The 21,032-nt window shown below is 35.4% G+C and overlaps 1 protein-coding gene across 4 annotated transcripts in view; it reads left to right on the top strand.

The window, feature by feature from the left end:
• Positions 1–21,032, top strand: part of LOC122572823 (small conductance calcium-activated potassium channel protein) — a 234,319-nt gene that overhangs the window by 189,547 nt on the left and 23,740 nt on the right. For all 4 annotated transcript variants that reach the window (XM_043738334.1, XM_043738335.1, XM_043738336.1 and 1 more), the window contains one exon: positions 6,422–6,517. In XM_043738334.1, the coding sequence (XP_043594269.1) occupies positions 6,422–6,517 (96 nt within the window). The remainder of the gene's footprint in view (positions 1–6,421; positions 6,518–21,032) is intronic.

Raw genomic sequence — 21,032 nt, 5'->3', positions numbered from 1 at the left:
CCGTTTTCGCGTGCTTGTATGTCTTATGTGAGAACGTTGCGTAGGTTGTCTGAATTGAATACAAGTGGTTGTAAAATACGGAAAAACAGAACGTGTGGGTGTAAGTATATATTACGTAAGATCTATGCAACAGACAGCAGTTGGTAGCAACGGCAGACGAGAGACCCTTTGTGCTGTTGAATCGCATTGTAAAGGATTTTCATATATCTATACTTTTATTTCTGCATTAACTAGAAAAAAAAACTAGAATAGTACGAGATTTTATACATTTGTGTAGGATCCACATGCAGTTTCATCGTGGATAGAAAATAGAATGTACGTGGCGTTGATGAAACGACTCGAAAGGGATGAAATCGTAGGGGGATTCAAATCCTATTATCGGTTGGGCGAATGAAATTTAAGATTGATTTACACGAGGGATGCCGTGTCAGTATGATCGCAGTCCGATTAAGTATTGGCTGATTTTTTCCGAATGAATTCGATGCCTGGTGATCGGTATCGCGATATGATTTTATCGATGCTACGCGTTGTATCTGAGAGATTTAGATTAGTGTGTGTTTCGCGCAAAATTAGTCGTTTATCAAGGCTTTGATAGAAATTAGAGACTGTATTTAGTGGTTTGCACGGACCATTTCAGGCATCACTTCACATTTCATACGTAATTAAGTTCGCGATCGAAGTAAATCGAATTCTAGTTTAATATAAGCGTAGATATTATTTTCGTTCGAGAAACTAACTAAATGGCAAATAATGAAGAAAAATGAACTTTCAAGGAAGTTTCTAAATTGAGTTAAGTAACTAATTTTTATACTTTTCAAATATTGTTTCTCCCTTTCGATATCTTATAACTGCTTCTTAGAATAAGTAGATCGAATATTCTTTCTATTTCTCCGTTCACTCAGCAAATTTTCTTGGAAGGCTTAATTCCTTATAAAAGGCTTAGCCTCTTTTCTCTTGTAACGACCAAATAATACAAATCCTGTTTTTACGATGGCCAAAAGATTTAACTCTTTTTCTTTTCCAATGTCCAGATAATACAAACCTCATACACTTAGAGATTACCTCAATACTTAGAGAGACCTCACATCTTCTACAAACAATGACCAAATCAAGATCACTTCGGTCAGCGAAAAATAATTCTCTTTTTGGCAATAATTTCTTATACTTTTAGCAAACGATGATCAAACCAAAACCGTCTCAATTAGCGAAAAATAATTTCCTCTTCGGCAAGAATATAATGTGGCAAAACAAATTAACAAACGGCAAAGGGTTCGTCTCACCGGATCAATCGATAATCTGCCTTCGCGGCAATCCACTGCAGAAAAGTGCACCGTGACAGATTCCTGCACGTTCCGGATTACGTTTCTCGGCATTATCGACAAACGAAACGAGCGGAAAAACGAACGTTTGGTCGCCGTCCAAAAATCGCGGTGCTATTCGTTTTCGTGCAACATGACAACGTAGTTCCTCGTTCGTGGATGAATGAGTAAATTTACTTTAAGGTGAATTTCTATGAGGAACACCTGGAACATCGACGACAATCGTCTCTTGAATGGCAATTCGATGAACCGACTCTCTGATAAATTGGACTGTTAACAGGAGAATGCTGATCATGCGTATCAGTCACCGAAATGCGATTCGCAGAAGTTGGTGACTCGATTTCCGATCAGTCGGTGATACTTTAGGTTCTTGAAAGCTTCTACTCGTTCATGAATGGCTCTAATGAACAGGTGCATTTCCGCTTAAAAATCTTAGAGCAGATATTAATATTATATAAAAGCGAAATACAAGCGAATAGCGAAATAATAGCGGGAGCTACATACAAAGCGAAAAATAGTTAAGGGTTACTTAAAAAGTTAAAAAGAGTAAAGTTAAGAAAAGTTTAATACTGTATGTGATAAAGAAGGTAGTTGATGTGTTAACAATTTTATTAAAGTTTGTCTTTGTATTTTAAAGTTCTTAGTCTACGTTAAATATTGAAACTTTATTAAAAATAAAAGTGAAGAATTTTTAACGGGAGTGCACTGCTTAATATAATAAAAATATTTATCTTTAGCTCTCTATAACTGGATTTTCCTTTGCTTATTGAGGAAGAAATTATGATTGATTATTACTAGACACACTATAGGAGAACTATGTATATGATAAAGCAGAATGTATAGATACAGCCGTTAAATCCATTTTAGTTTCGTTACAGTTGATTCACAGAGGCGAACGGGGCCAAAGCGATTTGCCGTGGATGCGCGATGTCGATGATCCAATTGAGGGTTAGCACCTCTTAAAGACAACTGACCGTTCGCCCGATGTCGTGAACGATTTCGATCGATGACCAGAGTGATCGCGATAACAGCTTTTGGCCCCATTGCCACCAGGCGAATTTATTGGACCGACCAGGTTCTCTAGTTTCCTAACGATATTAGCGAACCTGTTCGCAAGCGAAAACTGACAGTCAATAAAATTTGTTCGACACAAACTTTTATTATTTATCAAATCTTCCTACGCTATTAGAGGCGTGACTTTCTTAGATTTAGTAAATTGCTTTCCTTTTGATGAAGGTACCAATAACTCGAAGGAATTGTTCGAAGGAAGATAATTTGAACAAGTTGTTTCATATATTAGACATAGTATTCTAACAAGGAATTTCGACTACTATGAGAGATAAATAAGAATTTGTCAAGTTAGAAAATCAGAAAATCATGAAGCTTTAATTGGAAATAGAATAATTTTACGAAAAGTAACTACGTATTTTTAAGTATTTCCAAAAATAAAGAATTTGATACCTGTCATCCTGTAATCACATTTCGAAAAATTGTTTTAATTCTGAATATCACCAGTTTAAAGTATCGAGAGTTAATTTTAATATGAAAGAAAACACAGAACACCATGCAGCGGAGATTAAGCTTGGCCCAGTCTTCCTTGCTGATTAAGTTTCATTCAGTACGCGTCAGTTTTCGTTAATTTCAATATCAACACCTTATCAAAGAGTGACGTCTTCATCATCGGACACGGCTAGCGGAAACGTATTTCCGCGCTGCGGCTAATTTATATTCCTCTTATGTGTAACTAACTAATTAACTGACTGCCTATTATTACAGGAGCCACAATATCGCTACCACGAAACGCGAATTTGGCTATTTAGGGCTTCGTGAACCAATTAAGTTATATTATTATTGATGATCCTGCATCTTCCAATTATTACGGTTCAAAATCTTAACATTTGCTTATTCGTTGATGATCGTTATTTATATCAAGTTATTCCAAAAGTAATGCTTTTATATCCTGATGTTTGAAACTATTAAAAAGTGTCGCTTTAATCAGATCGTATTATGAGTTCTCATAAAATAATGAAATGTTCGGACAAATACTGCTCTTAGTTGAATATTGAAGAGAATTAAATAGAAATATCCGAGATGCTTTAATAAAATGGGATTCTTTTTTTTAATGAAGCAATGTTAAACTTCATATATCCAAGAAATGTTGAACCTTGGCTGAGATGTGTGCCTCTATCTATCTCATTCATTAAACGTAGTTAAGTAGCTTCTTTGTCATACAAAGTATCAAGATAACTGATATTTCTTCATATTTTTAACGATTGCTTTTCTCAGTTTTTAAGCAAATAGTAACTGTCCTAAGACATTTGAGCGGCAGTGTAGTCATACTCTGTTGAACTTTACAAATCTTCTCCCTTTGAACTCACAGTGAATGATACAAAATGACCCATTTGAAGCTCACGATTCACAGTAAAAATCGAAGGACGTGGAGGGTCCTAAAACGTAGGAACGACGAGGATCGTAAGGTCTTGAATAAAGAGCTCTCGAGTCACTCGAAGCACTTCAAGCCGAGTATTCTCTCGGTAATTAAATCAAAAATGTAAAGTCGAACTGCGACTGATCTCTGTGGTCGCCGAAAAAATTGGCGAGACGTAATTTTGCGTTAAGTAGAGCCACGTGGAACCGATAGAAACCAAATCACTTTTGTATCTTCAAATTTTTCATGAATGCATAAAAATTCACGGTCTACTAATAAATAATCTGCTTGCTTCAAGTTTGGCAAAAATTGGCCCGCTACGTAATTATTTATAATTGATGCGACAGCGTAGGTACGTTGACATTGAAAATAAACTTTTGAATAATAAAAATATTCAATAATAAAATAACAATGGTTGAATACCACTGAAATAAGATATAAAAATGGATAGAGCTTGAATTTTCTTCTGGATTTGTATAGATTTTTCGAGTTAATTAAATGTATTCGTATTTTCATAATCGCATCGTAAAGGCAATATAAACGAAATTTAACTCTGATTTATGAGAAAATTGCTTATTAAATTATTGGAAATTTTCGTAAAAGGGATCATCCAAAATAATTGTTAAATCTAATTATTTATTTTGTAGGATCTTCTCTCTGTAACAATTATAGGATGAAAGTTCGAAGTTGAAACAAATAAAAGCTGGAAGCAATTGACCTTTGTGAAACATACTGAATCAGTTTCACCAGGTAATCGAGAATGAAAGTGAACGAATATCTACGTACATATTTATGAGAATTAAACTTTGTATCCGCGTTACCTGCGAGTTGATTATAAAAATAACACAGGACATCGAATTTCACGATTTAAACAACGTAACGCGTACTGGGGATAATCACATCTATGCAAATGCAATTTTATAAATAGAAGGCACAAATAGTATGCAAATGACACACACGAACTACGATATTATACCGCGGTACGTTGAATGATGTCACGCGTACGTGTTCGGTAACGTACGATAAATTCCTAAACGCGGAAATTTCGCTGAATAATATTCTGATTTATTATTGCGCCGATATCGTAAAATAGAAGATCCATCGGGGCTATAAATGAAGAACAAAGATGTGTTGACCATAAATACAGAAATTATACATAAATACTATAAAATATTTAATAGAAAGACGTTCAATTTAAAACAAACAATTCATTAAAATCACTGTTCTTAAAACGATACAACATACCGGAGACAATCTTCTTTAAAAAGAGAATCATATTTTTCCTTAATACGAGTGGGAGATTCTGAGAGGAACAAATAGCAGGCGAAAAATATTATTCATGAAATTCCATGCTATGTTAGCATGTCCTTTTTCGTACTACTCGGAAGACGTTTCGGAAAAGATGAACCGGAAGGATGGAATTTTCTTTTTTCACCATTTTTCTCTCTCTAAATGTCACATGCCTTGCAGTCGGAAGAGTTTAATGTCACCTTTAAAAAAACGCAGTTCCTGTTTGACTTTTACGAGCAATAAGCAACTTTACGCAAACGCATAAATATTTCAGTATCCCGTGCTTGAGCGCGTGTTTTCTTTTTCCGGCTGTACGACGAACATCGCAGCTGCAATTAATTCTTTTGCGAAGAATTTTCTCGTTCGACGTCCTAGGAAATACAGACGATGAGGATTGATCGAACCTGTTGAGATGGAAGTATGGTAATTGGATTGAACTTTACAAAAAATATATTTAAATACATTTCGTTTGACGATGTTTTATCTGAAATTAAAATATTTGACATTGACAGTTGTCTTACTTAGGGTCTAGAAATTATGATAATGTAAGTAAAACACTTTTGAGAGAGAAATAACTTAAAGTTGACATTCTACAGAAACTCACTTAAAAGCAATGATTAAAATATAAAATGTAAATAATAGAATAGCAGAGTTAAAAGAAAGATATGTATTAAGGAATTATACTTCTAATTACATTTTTGTCTTGGAACTTTCTCTTTTATCTTTTATAACAAACATCACGACACTCAGGAAGACAGATACTACGTCGTAGTAGCTATTTCTCTGGTCGTCGTGCCATTGACAGCATGAATTTTTTCCGACGACCTTTTTTCCCCTTTTATAATCGCATAAATCCGTGCTTGGACAAAATTTATGCGAATTATTGGCGGAACACGGACGCAATGTCAAATAGTCGCGTGTACCATATCGTTGGCCGTAAAAATTGCATTAAAAATTAGTTTTCCTATAGTTGCACCTGCCGAACTCGCTCGAAACTTTCCCAACAAAGTGCTTAACCGGACGAATTCAACTTCGTAGCGCATATTACCTTATCCAGTAACGCAGTAGCTAAAATAATCCTTGTTTATGGCGAAGAAATAACGAGATTGCGTCTGTTACGCGTAAAACATGAATATTTATTTATTATTTCTTAAGAAACGAATTCTCTCTCGTATCAGGTATTTTTGCAAAAAGAGGAAAGAAGAAAAATTGCTCTAAGAATTACAGTTAATAAAGAAATTAACGTATATGAACCCACGTTTCCTACCGAATAATATCCTACTTTTGCTAGAAAATATTTAGAGAGGAGATAGTAGAATAAAGGCGATATGTATGGTTTAAATGGCAGAACTGGGATTTACGAGGACGACGTTTTATGTTGCAGGCCTCGTTTTACTCGACAGCACTGAAAACCCTGATCTCTGTGTCTACTGTGATACTGATTGGCCTCATATTTGCTTACCATGCCTTAGAAGTTCAGGTGCGTATAAAAAATCCAATAGGCTCGATGTTACGTCCTTGTAGCGTGCATGTAAACAATCTATCCGTGGACGTTGCCTCCACCAAACGAACGTGGAAAAAGGCCATACGATGTAAACCCGTGGCGTTTGCACACACCTGTGGGGTTTCATTTCAGAAAGCGGAACGCGTTGACTGTCTTTCAGAGCGAAAGAAATGACTTGATCTCGTCTCGCTCTATATTCTAGCATTCTACCCTTTACTGCACCTTTATCGATGTTTCCTGTGTCACGAATATATGTTTTATTTCTCAAACAAATTCCAAGAAGATTGCTTAATTACTGAAGCAATTATTGCATGTGAGAATTAATCTATTCGAGTAATTCTAATACTTTGGCTTGTCTATTTTCTCAATTAGTATTTGATCTTTAACAAGAGTAAATTTCAAGAAAATTAAGAGTTGAAAGTTCAAATCGACAATTTTATATTTTCTGTAAATTTTTTAGTAAGTCGTTTCGTAAGTTCTGTTGTCTCTTTAGTTTGTCGGCTGTCTATTTTCTTAATTAATATTTCATCTCAAATCGATACAAAATTTCAAGAAAATTAACAGAAGTGTGGAATGGAAGAAAAGTCGCAATGAAGAACGTTTACGACATCCTATGCTTTATAAATTTAATGAAAAGAAGAAAGCAAAGTAACAGTGATGTCTGCCAGCTGAACGGACAAATTAATCGGCGTGGCTTTTCGAAGGTAATCAAAGAAGTCACGCAGATGCGTGAAATCGACACGCTTGTTAAGCACGCGTCGTGCACCAACCCCAAATTACGATTTAACGATGATTAATCGAGCAATTGATACAAAACTAATTTTCCGGTTTCCCGCCTACTTTCCGCTTCCTCTCTTAATTAAATCTGATTAATGACCGTGAAATTCCAACGACACAAAAGTGATACGAAGCGAGGATACCACGGTAAAGTATGAATAGTTGATAGTGCGATAATTTGTCGAGCCGGTAAGTAAATGAAACTTCAATGACTGGATGTCGAACGGAATTGAGCTCTCCATCAACTTTCCAACCCTCGTGAAGCAACCCTGATTTTCTGCCTATCTAAATCACTGTCGACATACGGGAAAATTAACTACTTATAGTTCGTGACACGTACAGGCATAATCGATATTATTATCGATCTGCTGCTAAACGGGTTGTTCGTTTTAACTACGAAGGATAGACATTGTGTTAACACAACACTTCATTTATACATTTTTTCAATCTATTTATATCATCGAATTATTTTTTCATTTAATACCTTCGTTATGAAAGAGAGAATTCTACAAGTTCGCTTAATATTTTTGTCCATTTAGATTCTATAGTTTAAACAAATTTCAAATAATTGACGTATTTATAACATTGCGACAAACTATATATTGCTTGCAATTTAATAGCTTGACCACTCAACCTTATGAATTTAAATTATGTTATACTAAAATACAGTGAATTACAAAATTATTCACACAGTTCAGAATGTAACAATAATTGGGCAATTACTAATACCTTTTTTATTATAAATACGTAATTAGAGTTCTAAAGTAATTGCAAGTGTTATATCATATTAAATATGATGATTTGCGTACAATATATTTATCAGATCGGTAATTCTCATAATAAGAAGTTGAAGCTTAATTCTTACGAATCTTAATATTCTTTTGTTTTCTTCCAACATTATCGTGTTTGCGTATCCGCATTTCACTCAGATGCGATGAAAATATTGCAACAACGAATGAATGGTCGGAAACATCTAAAATTTCGTGTATGAATCAACGAATCGCGAATCAGCCGCAGTTACTCGATATAATTCGGACATAACTAAAATACGGGAGAACCGTGCGTTTATTGCAAATCCGTATGACAATGGGAGCGACTGGCTCGTTAAAATCGTCGATCGCGTTGACCGACATGAATTTTCATGAAGAACGACTTTATTTTCATCCGCCCCATACCACTCAACGAACCGGGCCAATAAGCCGCGATTTTATGGTTCTTCGAATCGCTAGGTGCCCGACAAATTTCACCGTTATTAACGCAGACCGTGATTATTTGAAATGGATTCTCTCTGTTTCTGTCTAGTCTATGCATATGGCAGCATTGGTGAGATAATATCCGCGGCAATGCCACCGCTTTTATACCGCAGCATTAAAGCAAATCGCTGTGTGCACCGCCATTCAACCCGAACACTGTCAACTCGATTGCGAATCGTCAAAATCGTTCCACGTCGTATCGACGTGGTTTAGTACTAAACCGGGCTAGAGTTACAGATTCCGCTTTATGTGTTAATACAACGAGGTCCAAACGCAACAGCATCATTTTCGAAGGTGCAATAATCATGGTTATACTGCTGGCTACAGGTTGTACAGTTTCGTGTTCCAGACATTATGGATCGATTCATTTTTTAATAAATATTCGAAGCATGAAGCTTCGTTGTAGGGAGAATTAGCGAAAGAAGTGATAAAATTGTGCAATAATTTTCCAAAAACGAGTGAATTAATAGAGGGATCAATAACAAAATAAATGAATTTTAAAGGTTCGGTTTTGTTACGAACTCTTCGTTGGTGTTGTAATAGAACACGATTCTACGCCACAAATCTAACACTAAACCTAATCTAAGAAATGTCGACGTATCCTATCGTAAGATCTATCGGATATACGTGACTCTGTCAGGCGCAAAATTAAGCAGGAAAAAGGCTCGTGAATTTCATGGAACCGTTAATTTTACGTAATAATTGGTAAGTTGATCAGAGACTGGTAGCTATCGCGATTACGAACAGCGTAGCCATGATAACGGCTGCGTTTTACGTGCCTGAATTTCTATCGAGTTACAGGGAAACGCGCGGTTAACTCGATTGCCACTACGCTCGTGAGAAAATTGCAAATTGTTCACGATGACGAACGCATCGAGGCCGGTACTCTAATTGCGTTATCGTGCGCCAGTGCACGCTTTGCCGGCATAATACCGCGAAACGGCGCGATTCCAGCGAAACTGCGTCTGTTACACGGACTGATAAACGAGATCGAGGTCTCGTAAACCACTGCCGGTGAACCGATTCCGCTGATGGGGATGGATCCGCTGGAAAATTGGCCGAGAGAAACCTATTGCAAAATGGAGAAAACGTTGAGATTTTTACAAAATATGATACAAGTATATTCCAGAGTAAATGACTAATACTAACGTGTGTAGTAGAAAACAGTGTTAGAGTAACATACAGTGGCATACAATATCCATACAGTGAATTAACATATAAATTGCATACGAAAATGTCAGGAGGAATACATATCATAGAAACGCCAAAGGAACGAGTAGATGAGCACTATCCTTGGTCAGACACGTATTTACTGAATAGTAGAAACTTGCATAGTAATGTATAATATACTAATATTATATAAACCAAATATAGGTAAAATGTAGACTCGAATAAACCATACACTAAAATAAAGACTAAATATTCTCTGTAAAACGATACTAGTTTTTATCCATCGTTATCTAATTCACTCTGAAAGATCGCTTATTTCTACATAACTCTCCTATTCAACTTTTTACTCAAAATCCTATTAGCTTCACACAAAACACACAAAGAAATTTCTGATGGATAACATTCCTCTAGAACAATATACAATTTCGAAGATTAAGTATCGACTAATTTATATGCGTGTCACAAGATTCCTCTGATTTTGAGTATCTGATTCGTCCAGTCGAAGGCAGTTTGCTCCTCTTATCGTAAGCCTGATGAATCCTCACCTGTAATTGATGATAGGACCGGTTATTACTGATCGCAGAATTCACCCGTAAGTGGTATAAGCCGTCATAAGTCAGACGCGTGGTACGTTGCTGGTCGCGATAACAGGTCGGGTTTCTTCGAATCCCTATCGGGCTAATCTCTCGATCGTATATCATGCAGAATGAATTGCATTATCGCACGAGCTCGTTTAACAGAGAGAGCGACTCGAATATCTCGGTCAACAATCCGTGGTCAAACGGTACCATTTTCGAAGACTTTCGGTGCAGATTCGCGATTTGATTGATCGATTCGGAAGCCATCATGCGTAGGGAAATGTGAAACTCAGATACAAAGATAGTTTGAACGTGTGGTAGAGTGTAATGTATCAGGTGCGTCACGTGGAAACAGAGTGAATAATTAATTTAACCCTACTCCTTCCTAATCTTACTCTCGTATTAACAAATCAGAAAAGAGAAATTCTTGGCATTTTTCTCCAACTTAATCAAATTTTTCTATCGTTCGAAAATTGTTTAAGATTTTAAAGAATATAATACAGCTTATGTGTCTTACCTTTCATATAAAACCAGATTATTTTATGCACAAGAGAATAAGGTAGCTGGCTCTATTCTCAACTTTCCAAAAGATACGATTTCCATTTTAAATTATATAACCCCAGGGTGTAAAACATAACACGATAAACGTAACTAACTTAAAATCTCCCATAGAGAATCTCATCTACACTGTGTTCGGTATAAATATAGTACTCTCCCTAATGCCTTAACACAGGCTAGTTAAGAAGTTCATAACACTTAACTCGAAAGTTTATGGTATTTAATTATGTATACATCAGTGCATCTTCATCCTTCTCTATCTTCTACTCGATGAAAAAGTTTCAACCTTCATTCAACACTAATTGCACATCACACTTCTTAATTTTCAAACTCAATTCGTTTCACGTTCAATCGCAAATTGTAATCATAAAATCACGACACCGAACCGATAGGGATTTATGGATTTAGCATGTTTGCATGTAACGTGATGCACAACCACCTCGATAGTGAGACGAAGTTTGAAATTAAGAATGGTCTGTTAGCCTGTGTAAACACGGTTTCGACAAAGGGTTGAGAAGCAAGTCAAACGATCCAGTCTAACATCTCTCCTTGCTGTCAATATTTATCTTGGCTTTTAAATGTTCGAGCTGAGACTGACCAAGTGACGTAACACGTACTGACATTGCGATAGCAGGACGGAAAGTTCGGAAATTTTTAATTGTTCGTTTTGAAACTTTCGATTTAAGATTCGTACTATTACCGTGAAATATATGCAGTTACTCACAAAAATAAGTGGTTTCTGGTGTAAATGATACTTACTATTGTTAATTTCTGACGATATTAATATTGTTACATAAACGTAGAAATTTCATAAATGTAGAAATATCTATCATTTATATATGATATTTAATACTAATGTTCATTAATTGGATTTTAAAAACGAAAAATGGAAAGAGATGGTAATTAGATCAGAAAGAAACGAACACGTGCCACTGGCGTTTGTTTTACTGGTTCGACGAGTGGAATTGAAGCTGCCATAATGAATCGCTCGACATTTTGGCAGATAGACAATCAGTTTAGCTGATAAAACAAGAAGGCCTGATCGGTTCACGGTTGTTTCCCCTTCACTGAAAACGCTGCTCTACTTGGGAATTATAATCGCGTTACACCATATAAGCTATTTTAGTTACTGCTGCGAATTAATAGTAATTAACGGGCCAATGTGATTTTCTACTATAAACGATAAAACGAACTTTGTTTAACCAGCTAACAGAGCGTGTCCTTTAACTAGTTTAACTTTTTACTGTAATAATATACCGCTGGGAATAACTTTGTTAATTAAAATTTTAAATAATCTCCAGAGGTTCCTTAATTGGTGATTCGTTATAAGTAATATTCATATATAACTGTCGTAATTACTGTTTTCCCATTTTACAAGTTTCGATGACTCTATAAACAATATTTAATACACTGGTACAGATAATAATTAACGAACTTCAATATTATTTTAAATTAAAACAATGTTAAATATCGAACGTTTCTCCCTATTAATACATAGTGTAAAATAAAAATTTCATCGATAACATCAAATCAAACTTGTAGATTTGTGAAATCTTTTTGTAATGATGCCAAACTTTTTTCCCACTTCAGTTTAATTGGTGATTCATCAATTAATGTTCATGAAAGATCATTGGAATTACTTCCTTGCCGCTTCGTTAATATTAGCGCAGTTGGAAATTGTCTTAAATTTTAAAATATTCACCATCGAACATTTTTTCTTAATAAAACGACATTCCTCCCAATGTTCGACAGTGGTACTTTTTGCTGTAATAAAGTCAAAAAAACGTCATGGTTTCTGAAGATAAGCAAACAAAGTGCCAGCGTTAGAATCACAGGGAACGACGAGAACAAAGAATCGATAAAACTTTTTGATATACTTCTCTATTCGTTCCTTGAAACACAGCAGATGTAATAACGCGCATGACAGCCACTCTCGACCAATCGACCATCTTCACGCCTGTCCATGCTTCGCGTTAAATCGACAAAGAGTGCATGCGAGTGATACGCAGCTCGAATCGACAGTGGTTTTCATCATCTTTCAACCTCTTTTACCTTTGGAATAAGGAAAAGACGAAGTTCCAGCAAACCTATATGTATATCAGAAAACTGTCAAAAACGTTTATTAGGTTGTAACAGAAAATGTCCAACCTTATTGTGCCAGTCTTCTAAATCCATCTTCTCTTTCAATGTTTATGTTTGTAAATGTATATCACTTAAAAATTGAGAATTCTCTCTTCTATATACATATGTGATTGCAATTTTGTTTACTTTTTAGAATTCAATGAAGTATGAAAAAACGCGTGAAAAATTGAATATTCCATATGTTATAACTAGACTGTATCTTTAATAAAAATATTGTAATATCTAAAGGTGAATAAAATATCGACAGTAGTCGTTATAATATTTATTAAGAGAGAGTAAGAAAGAAAGGAATAAAATGAAATAAAAGGGAATCATACAAGAAGGAAATATATCATAACGACATAGAACTGCAATTTAAAACTATTAGAACGCACCACGGAGTGAATTCTCCTCCATAAGCATCCCTAAACTCTCTAGAGGTATCCTGGAAATAGCGTATTTTTCCGTAAACCGAGCGACTCACCCTAAAAGCCTGAAATTCTTTTTCTTAAATCTATGCCAAGAACATTCAGGGTGTAGCAATGCATTATTAAAAATCTAAGAGAATTGGTAGCAATTCCTTCAAGAAGATTGCGTTCCTGTGTTGTTCCAGAAGAAGCCACGAGGAAGGTTCTGCCGTTTCGTTTAATCGTACCATTCGAAATTGTTTATTTTTAATCCTGGCAAAGCGGGTTCGTCCCATGGCGAACAGAGAATTCCATCGCAATCTCGAGAAGTAAGTCGATTTTCGCCGTGATTCGAAAACATTTCGCATAAATCCAGCCAAGGAGAAAACATACGTCAGTGCAAGAATTTGCAAAAAAGGTACGCGAACAATGCAGGCGGAGAATTCGCGCCGGAAAATACGATTTCCTTCGCCTTTAAAAAAATACAGAAGGAGAAGATTACATTTAATTCGGTGTGCCGGGCGTGACATCGAGAAAAAGTTACAGGAATGCTAACATCGGTATTCAGAAGCTTGGCTCCATTAAGAAGTCCGTTTGTTTTTTTTTCTTTTTTTTTTTAAGAACAAGTATCTCACAAATTCTTGTGCTCCCCTTCGCGGCAAATTTCTCCATGCTGCTAAGTGAAATTCGGTGTTTCAAGATTTTATGAGAGAAATTCAGAAACTTTCCGATGTAGATCTTTTTTCCAAGTAAGATATATTTAACATTTTACGGGATTGATCAATATTCTTTTCAATATTACTAAGATTGTAAGGGTGTAACAATTCAATTATCGATCGTCGAAATTCTAACAAAAAAAAATTGTAAACCTGCTAGAAAAAATAGAATATTGCAAATTGTTTGATCGTGTAATAACACGTCACTTCTCACGATACTATTTACCAATCAAAATTCAATGTACGTACTTGTTAAGCTTCGAATCAAAATTCTAGTTTGAAATAAAAACGTTAGAGATTCGTAAATTTTAATTGATCAATACACGATTGATGAGGACATTTTCAATTCTCTCTAGCTAGAAGAATATTCTAATTAATGAAGAATCATCGATCATCCGATGAATTTCAAAATATTAATGAAACATGTGTTTCGAATCTTCCAATCGCGATTTTGTTGGCACAACGAAATAAAAGCGATTCGACAGTCAATTCGAGTTCGAACGTTTACAATAAATTGATCCTACAAAACAAATCTAAGATGGATATCAGTACACGGAGATAAAGCATCGGTAACGCGACATTTATTACGGACTTTAATGGGTAGTTTCATTCAATTTGCTCGAGGATTACAAGAAACTTTCCACCATAAGAAGAGTCGACAATTGCTACTATTAGAATATTCATGTCGAGTGACGGTCTGCCACCTCGGGATATGGAAAAGAATGTTTTCATCGACGTTTCAAAAGTCGTTCGTGTGAAGAGGAAGCGGAATTTTCTTCTTCCAATAAATTACTTTCGCGATACATCTTCTAATGCTTTTGATTACATTTACTCACAACTACTTTACGAGTAATTAACGACCGTTTAATAAAAACAATTTTCTCATCCGCTTAGATTAAACTAAATAGACTCGAAATTTTAGATTTAATTTACTGTTACGTCGTAAAAGACGGTATATATGAGATACGATATTGGAACGGAGGTTTTAAATAAATATTTAATAAGAGCATCTAAGATTCAAGCTTAAAGGGAATTCAATGGGATCCCCTTGTATTAAAAGGATATTTAAATCGCTTTACATTAAAGCTTTACGAGACGTTATGAAGGAAAATAGCGTATAAACTACCGCATAAAAACCTACAGGGACAAAAGACAAATATTCTACACTGTAAAGGGATATTTTATAGTGTTTATACAGTACAATGTACTATTGTGTTTTACGCCTCATTTGTCTACGCGTAGACAATTAGAGGATCGCTATGGGTAGCAATTAATTAATACAAAATTTCATACCAAAATAATTATTCAGGAAATAATCATCATCTTTGTTGTAGTAATTTGAAAAGAGGACATTCAAGTTTTAAGTTTCCAATTTTAAGTTGACAGAGTGTGACAGTATTCGTGTCGATTAGTGTTCATTAACGAGTGATTCGTTAGGTTTTCATTATCCCACTTCCCCGCGCGATCATGTAATCCGAGCAAGCTGTTGCGTAAGTAATGTACAAAATACAGTCAGTGACCGAAGTCGATCGTAAATGACGTTTATCGAACGATTCGGTAAGTCAGCGGAAACGTTTTAACTATAGCGGAATCGTACCTTCATTGCGACCTATTTTTCCATAGATGAGGCTGCCATTAAATCCCACTGCGTAATCGATGGAAATTTATCTTCTCAATTCATGCCTATTCGGCTCGCGATTTCTTTCTCACCAGTAGAGCGTCAAGTGCACTCCTTAACTTTGTAATAACTACGTCGAAATGGGCCGAGCCACTTTTTCGCCACTCTACCAAACCTCTTCGTAAATTGCCGGGCTGTTTTTGTGCTTTCGCTCATTAAGGGCCAAGGGGTAATATAATATCTACAAGCTGGTTAAACGTGATATTATTAAAAAGCCTAAGTAAAGTAATATACATGTTATTTTGTACGGATAGAGAAATTGTATTAAAATTATTGAGATATGTATAATTTTATGTGCTAGACTAGGTAAGATGCGTAGTAGTAATACTTGTATGTGAATATTAGTATGTGGAAGTATGTGTGTGCGCGGCGCCTCGAAAACAGATGTATGTAAAGTGCTGAGACGCGTGCAAGTGTGTATCGATGAATATCTTTGAAATCGCTTATCAAATAAATATATAACTATTCTAATATGAATTCTAAGTGTAAATTTAGTGTTCTTATAATATTATTTCGACTATTAAGATCCAAAATTCTCAACAAAAATATTTTATAGAAACTGCTCAGACACCAACCAAGCATTGCGCGATTCACTCTCATGATTTAAACTGAAAGATATTTCATCAGAATGCTATAAATATTTCAGGCCTTCCAGACTTCATAAAATTAGGATCTAGGTTCTGAAAATAACTACCATCCATTTTTATCTTGTTCCTTTTCTTTTCCCTTTCTCTAAAGATAATGCATGATGAGCTTTGACTGAATTATCATTGTTTAAAAGTTTTATCAAAATCATACATTGAAATTATTGGTTCCTTAAATATATTAAAACAATTTGGGAGTATCGATTGCCAATTTGCTGACATAACTTGCTTGGTCTACTTACTTTGAATAACTGACAATATTATACCCTTATAGGTATAATTATCATCTCGTCGAACATGTAATACCAATCTATATTTCGCTAAATTAGTGAGAAAATAATTTAACATAGTTTACAGGAGTTTAAAGTTGCTGTGTACTTCTTTGCATTTGATCCCTTTGTGCGCTTGGTGAATCCACATCAAAGGGAAGACATTCGAACAGCCCCTAGGCTACCATATTAAGATCCCAACTTCCGTTGAGAGACCGCTATTCAAGACATCGCGATATATCTTCTTCTTCAGTCTTTATATCGCAGACCTATTTTCTTACTTAGACGGTCGCGCTCAATGAGTCACGTTACCTAAACTTTTATCCATATTCGACCGATGAAAAATATTTCACCAAGAAAGGAAATTCGATCGTGTCGTGAGATTCTGCGAAACTTTTTCTTCCAGGATGTTCGAATTTTTCTTTCAAATCAGTGAAGAAATTTAAGAGAGCAAAGAGATCGAAAGAGAAGATTCTATTATTGAGAGCGAGAGAGAAATATTGATTTTTCGTCCAACCCAACCGATAGAGAATTCCGCCAAGTCTGGACTTCATGAAAGCGATAAAGACTATCAGCGTAGATAGTGAAATTCCAGTAAAACTGACGCAAACCCATTACGCTTGCCGTGAAATGTTTGCAGAAACTTTGTATTCACCATAAAATTAATTTCGTCGATTTCCTACGCGCGATCGACCCGGCCAACGCTGTTGACGAGAACCGACGCAAACATAAATTGTGTGTCGATATCGGATGCAACGATTCCGTACACTCCCTTCGGTGCAATTAAAATCACGTTTTCCAGCGAGCGATTTCGAAAACGTCGGTAATCAAAGAGCGTGAATACAGACCCTGTGAACCAATTTTTTGAAACGTCGATCTCAACACGAGAAAACCGTCGAACGTTACTGCATACACACGGGCCATATAATTATTTGCTTTGCTAAACATCGCGTTGTTGATTTCCAGCAACGCTGTGATCGCTTTTTGAGTATCTGCCAACTGTGTTTTAACGCTCCGTTAAAACGATACATTCCCAGGAGGAGTGTGTCAACATTTTTCATAGCTGACTCTTTTACATGTCTATTACTCGTTATCAGGTACTCATTTTTCGTCGTGACGAGGCAACTTATTCACTCCCCTTGGGAGCCATGTTCTCGGTTGAATAGGCGTATCCTGACGCGGTTCCCCGCATTAACCCTTTGAACTTGGGAAGCATTTTAACATCTCTTTCCAAACCAACAAGTAAAAATAACTAGTAGTAATTAAAAAGCGAACAGGGAAAGGTTAGAATAATTCTGTTTATCTTTGCTATAATTAGGAAATAGTATTCATCATTTATATATTGGTGTATTAATCCTTCGATTCTTAATGTTGCACTGTTAAAAGAATTTTCTAAATTTATTTACATGTTATTCATCTTTAATCACATAAATTTGTATTTGTAAAAAGATTTTTGTTTATACGAAATGTAACATTTATTATATTGAAATAAGGAAAACGCGAGTGAAATAAATATTTCACGATATTTTATCAATATTCTGTCATTCGTCTGAGTAAATATGAAAAGAAGGCGAAAATTTTGAATTATTTTATCTTCCCTCGTTTGCAGAAACGTGTTTGGCTCGGAGATTCTTCCTCCGCCAACGATCTGTGAAAGGAAAACCAACTCGAGGGAAGTTCCATGTGAAACGAACGAATTCCTGACGATGTTTGATAACCTCAGCCATTTCCATGCGTTTCAAATCGAGCGTTTCACAGGTTTACATAAGGGCCAGTCGTAAACCGATTCGATTCTTGCTACGTAACCGGTTCACGAGCCCCGCCTGTAAGAGTAACTAACTAATCCGAGAGCAACGAGCGTTGTATACTGCAAACGATCCCCGTTATTGCAAATTTTAATGGGTACGCTGCACGCGATTCTTCGAGATCACGATAATCTCGTGGGACGGCTTAACCAGGATACTCTGTTGAAATTTGAATTTAATTCCTTGGATGTCCGAGCGTCACGCCTGCCGATCTCCACTTTCGCGAATGCTCACTCGATAAGAAGATAATCTATTTTTTCGATGCAATCACGTAGGATTTATATCGAAATGTTCGTGTTCGTGTTTGTGTTCGTGTTCGAAATGTTCGTTCGAAGCATATGTTGGAAATGAAGCGTTCGTATTACGAAGGATTCTCGTCAATTTTCGTCTTTTTGGTAATTGTGCAGTTTAATAACTTTCCCCAATTTTTACCCAGTTTTTTATCCTAATAAAAATCGAAAAATTTAAGAGAGATCGCTTCTGTTAGAAATACTCTGATTAACGTATTTAAAAATTGTACCAAAGAATTTTGATAGAAATCATTCATGTGATACATACTTACAAACTTTTGGAAATTATCTCTAGTATGAATTTAAAATCTTGTATAAATTTTAACGTTTGTATAATTATAAAGGAACACGAAATTCAATTACCGAAAGCTGATTTTTTTCCGTTGTTCTCTTTTTTTTTTGAACATTTAGGGTTTTATTGTTTGTAAGTGTTTTATGGAATTGTGGTTTCACGGATTTAAATACTTTTTATCGAGGCTTCGTCGTTATCCACAGTTAGCGTTTTATCGAGAATGTAATATTCGAATTTTAAAAAACGGACATCAATTTCCCATGGACTGTACAATAGCGAAATCTTGTTTATGAAATATACGGTGGAAATACGCAACGTATCCGATTGAAAATCTTATCTATTGTATTCTGTATAATGGATTAGGATATGCATACTGTTTTGAACTTGATCAAAATCGAGGAAAATATCACTAAACCTGGCTGAAATCCCGGAAAATGAATAATAGTTGTAATTTTTTCATTTTCCACTGTATTTCCGTGTTCCGTTGATTATCAATTCACTGTAAGTAAAAAGCGGATTAACAGTTTTTATTTTTCAGGATATTGAATTGCCTGAAATATTATACATGTGCCTGAAACTGTACACTATTTTATATTTGGATGCCAATGTTTCGACTATATTGACGTGTATCAATGAAAATTTGCAAAAAGATATAAATACAAGTTACCAGCATTGATAATATTACCTTGCAGAATATTAACAAGTTTGGTAACGAAACAAAAGAAATTGTACTATTTAACGAAAAGTTATCTATTAATAATGAAATACTTATTACACATATGTAATTGTATAAAAGTATTTGTAATGTTTTTATTAAGCTTGTACGGTATGTTGTTTGTTCTAATCTACCAGAAAAAGACCATTTTATTTCCACGAGTCACGTGTCAGAACGGCTACCAGAGATAACCGTGCGTAGAGTCAGTACGCAAATAAACCCTTCGATATTCCACAACAACGTAGAAACGTCAATCACACGTCCAGAGGAAAAACTCGTTCCAATTTTCAAGCGAAATCGACAGAAAAAAAAAGTTAAAAGGCAGTTCGAACGCATAGGCGTAAGCAGTTTCTAACTCATTCGTTTACAAATATAAGCGATTCGAAAACACATTTATTGAACAGTATTTTACATCATAATTTCCATTTAATAAACCTTTCAATTCATACGTTTCCTGAACTCCCGTTAATTATACAGGCTTGAACTTGCCTGTAATTTTATAACGAGTTTAAAAGTAATGTTTTAACATATTTCGTAATTTTACGCGTGTAACTATTCATTTCAAAAATCAACGATTAATATTTTTAATAATACCACTTTGAATCCACGTCTTTTCTTAATTTCCACAAAATCTACCGCACTTAATAATCGACCTATTCGATATTAAATTTTTAGGAATTTCAGATTCGAATCTAAAAGTAACGCATGGCAAAAATCAACAACTCAAACGCATGTTATCAAATATTGTCCAATAAAGAATTCAAAAATATCCCTACTTTCTTCCCGCTCTCTACTTTTCAGTTATTCTTATTAATAATCAATCATGGAAAATCCACCCTTCTGATCATCAGTTAACTGGAAATGATCGAATTGCTCCAATAATAATCACCACGATGTTAAATAATTCTGTTGACCCTAACGGTATCATGTTCATTGTTTAATTAAGCGTAATGCTAGGTGGACGTTCGGATCTACGACGTAATCCTCGGCAAAAGACGGCGGAATGTCGACGGAAAGCATGCATGAAAGCCGATTTACCTGTGGTCGTATAAGCGAGCCCAAGTTGTCCTGAAACGATACACATTCATAAGGGAGATCGGCCAGGAATGCGGTTCAGAGTACAATCCTTGCTGTTTCTACTTTCGTGGATTATTTTTAGGGGTCAAGTACGTTTTATGGTTTCCTCGTTTCCTCAGCCGTATTTTCACGTTTAATGGA

Source organism: Bombus pyrosoma, linkage group LG11, assembly GCF_014825855.1.
Source record: "Bombus pyrosoma isolate SC7728 linkage group LG11, ASM1482585v1, whole genome shotgun sequence".
Taxonomy (NCBI): domain Eukaryota; kingdom Metazoa; phylum Arthropoda; class Insecta; order Hymenoptera; family Apidae; genus Bombus; species Bombus pyrosoma.
The sequence above is the reverse complement of the archived record's forward strand: the minus strand, read 5'-3'. Positions and strand labels throughout refer to the sequence as shown.